The sequence below is a fragment of the Limulus polyphemus genome, unplaced genomic scaffold (genome assembly GCF_000517525.1).
Source record: "Limulus polyphemus unplaced genomic scaffold, Limulus_polyphemus-2.1.2 Scaffold9482, whole genome shotgun sequence".
Classification (NCBI taxonomy): Eukaryota; Metazoa; Arthropoda; class Merostomata; order Xiphosura; family Limulidae; genus Limulus; species Limulus polyphemus.
The window spans coordinates 12,340-15,093 of record NW_013675092.1 but is presented as its reverse complement, the minus strand read 5'-3'; the positions used below and the strand labels follow the sequence as shown (position 1 = coordinate 15,093).

General features: G+C 32.2%; 1 protein-coding gene across 1 annotated transcript in view; it reads right to left on the bottom strand.

Moving 5' to 3' along the window:
• The window catches only part of LOC106475941 (cadherin-86C-like), a 9,209-nt gene that overhangs the window by 3,213 nt on the left and 3,242 nt on the right, over positions 1-2,754 (bottom strand). Inside the window, exon 3 of the mRNA XM_013936617.2 lies at positions 1,201-1,450. Coding sequence (XP_013792071.2) covers positions 1,201-1,450 — 250 coding nt within the window. The remainder of the gene's footprint in view (positions 1-1,200; positions 1,451-2,754) is intronic.

The window sequence follows — 2,754 nt, the reverse complement described above, 5'->3', positions numbered from 1 at the left end:
AACAAAATCTGCCATATATATATATAGATAAATAAGTATATATACATATATGTTTTAAATAAGCTGCAAGATATTTGCGACAGATATATATATCAAAAGGAGGGATAGCGTGAACATAGCATATCCAAACCTTGGATTTAATTTTCTGGGGAAAAAAACCCACAAAATAAACATCCAATCCTGGGGCACAAACCATAAGGTGGGTCGTTATGCAATGTGTCCTGGCTTTCAGGTACTGGCAGAAGTAAGACGCAAATTATATTGGTGGTACCCCGTTATCTGGTTTAACCTCAAATGCTTAAAAATAAAAAAGGAGCAGATGTGGATACTCAAGCCTAAAACTTCCCACATCTTACCACTGTCTACAAAAATAAATTTACAAATAATTTTACATATCCAGATTTATTTGAAATTAATAATTATATTGGTAACAAAATCCTGCAGTTTTTCAAATCGAAAATAGCTCCATATCAGACACTGAAGTTCATTATTTAGATATTATGATGATTAATAATTGTAGTAATATTAAAATGTTTCATGAAAGAAATTATTTCTCATTTTAAATATATAAAATCCCCTCACCGAAGTATCATATTTTCACAATTTCATAAAAAGTGTAAAATTTGCAGCAATATACAATTCTTAATACCTAATATTAAAATATTAGTACAAAAACTAATATTTAATGGTTTGATAAAAAAAACCTGATTTAAATATTTTAAATTATTTTATAATGAATAAAAAAAATATTTACATAAATTTAAAATAAGACAAACGAAATTATTACATGTACAATGAAAATAATATTTAAATTTAATGAATAAATAAATAATTAGAATCTTTTAATTGAACATTTTCATATCTTTCATGAATGAATTAATGCAGTTGTTTCACCTTCCCTATTGAAGACCTTGCTACTGAGTGATGGATTTGTACAGGACAATTCAAGAGGTGTTACTGAGAAGATTCAGGTAATAGCATGGATATTAAAGGAACAGTTATACCTTTACTATTTGTCTCTAAATGATGTTGTTAATGAAGGGGCAGCTATATCATAACTATTAGTCTCTGAATGACTTTGTTAATGAAGAGACAGCTATACCTTTACTATTAGTTTCAGAATGACTTTGTTAATGAAGAGACAGCTATACCTTTACTATTAGTTTCTGAATGACTTTGTTAATTAAGGGACAGCTATACCTTTACTATTAATCTCTGATTGAAAGACCTCATGTCGGTGTTTAAAACAGCATCATAACGAGGCTGCAGAAAAATTGGCACATTATCATTGGCATCCATAAGACGAATCAGCAGCTCCACGACGTTCTTATTGCCTCTGCCAAGGTTATCTCGAGCTTCCACAATCAGTGTATACTCCGGAATTCGTTCTCTATCCATTTCTTCAAGAGTTCGTAGAGTGATCACTCCAGTCTCTGAGTTTAAGATTAAGCTAAATAACAGATTTAAAGATGTATCTAGAATGTCAGCTTGGACTTTAAAAACAACATTAAAATTAAGTTAAATAACAGATGTAAAGATGTATCTAAAATGCCAGCTTGGACTTAAAAACAACATTAAAATTGTGCTAAATAACAGATGTAAAGATGTATTTAGAATGCCAGCTTGGACTTAAAAAACAACATTAAAATTGTGCTAAACAACAGATGTAAAGATGTATTTAGAATGTCAGCTTGGACTTAAAAACAACATTAAAATTAAGTTAAATAACAGATGTAAAGATGTATCTAGAATGCCAGCTTGGACTTAAAAACAACATTAAAATTAAGTTAAATAACAGATGTAAAGATGTATCTAGAATGCCAGCTTGGACTTAAAAATAACATTAAGATTAAGCTAAATAACATATAAATAGAGGGGCAATCAGTAGAGTGCATACCTCCGCCATGCAGCGTTCATCCTATTCGGCCCTCAAAAAATACGATAATGTGTCCGTATGTTCGTCGTTATCAACAGACACTGATCATTTTTAGCAGGACAATGAGAAATGATATTCTACATAAGCCCACCAAGTTTCTTCAAAATTTGATCGTTTTTGACTGAGTTATAGAGCAAAAAGTGTGTGAAAAATCAATCCCCATGTTAACACATAGGATTTTTTTTCGTAACTTTGTTGTGACCTTCACCTTTCAACTTAACCTCCATAAACTAATCACTTCTAAGTTGGGTCATATTCCCAAAGTATACCAACTATCGTCTAAATTCATTCAGCCGTTTTCGAGAAATCTTGCTGACAAAGCCACACACAAATAAACACAAACACAGGGGTGAACACATAGTCTCCGTCACCTACGATAGCAGAGGTAAAAATGTGACTAGAATGTCAGTTTGGATTTAAGAAAATCATAATTAGATTTAGCTAAATAACAGATGGGACTAGAATGTCAACTTGGACAAGTCAAGAGCAGACTGTTTGTTTTTCAGAAACTTTTTGCCTTCGAATTAATGTTTCTGTTTTGCTCTAAAATACCCTTACTCCCTTTTGTATGTGTAAACTTGGATAAAGTTAGGGTTTCACAGCTGTGCACTACTGTGGAAATGGTAAGTTAGGGTTCACAGCTGTACATTACTGTAGAAATGGTAAGTTAGGGTTTCACAGCTGTGCACTACTGTGGAAATGGTAAGTTAGGGTTTCACAGCTGTACACTACTGTGGAAATGGTAAGTTAGGGTTTCACAGCTGTGCACTACTGTGGAAATGGTAAGTTAGGGTTTCACAGCTGTACACTACTGTAGA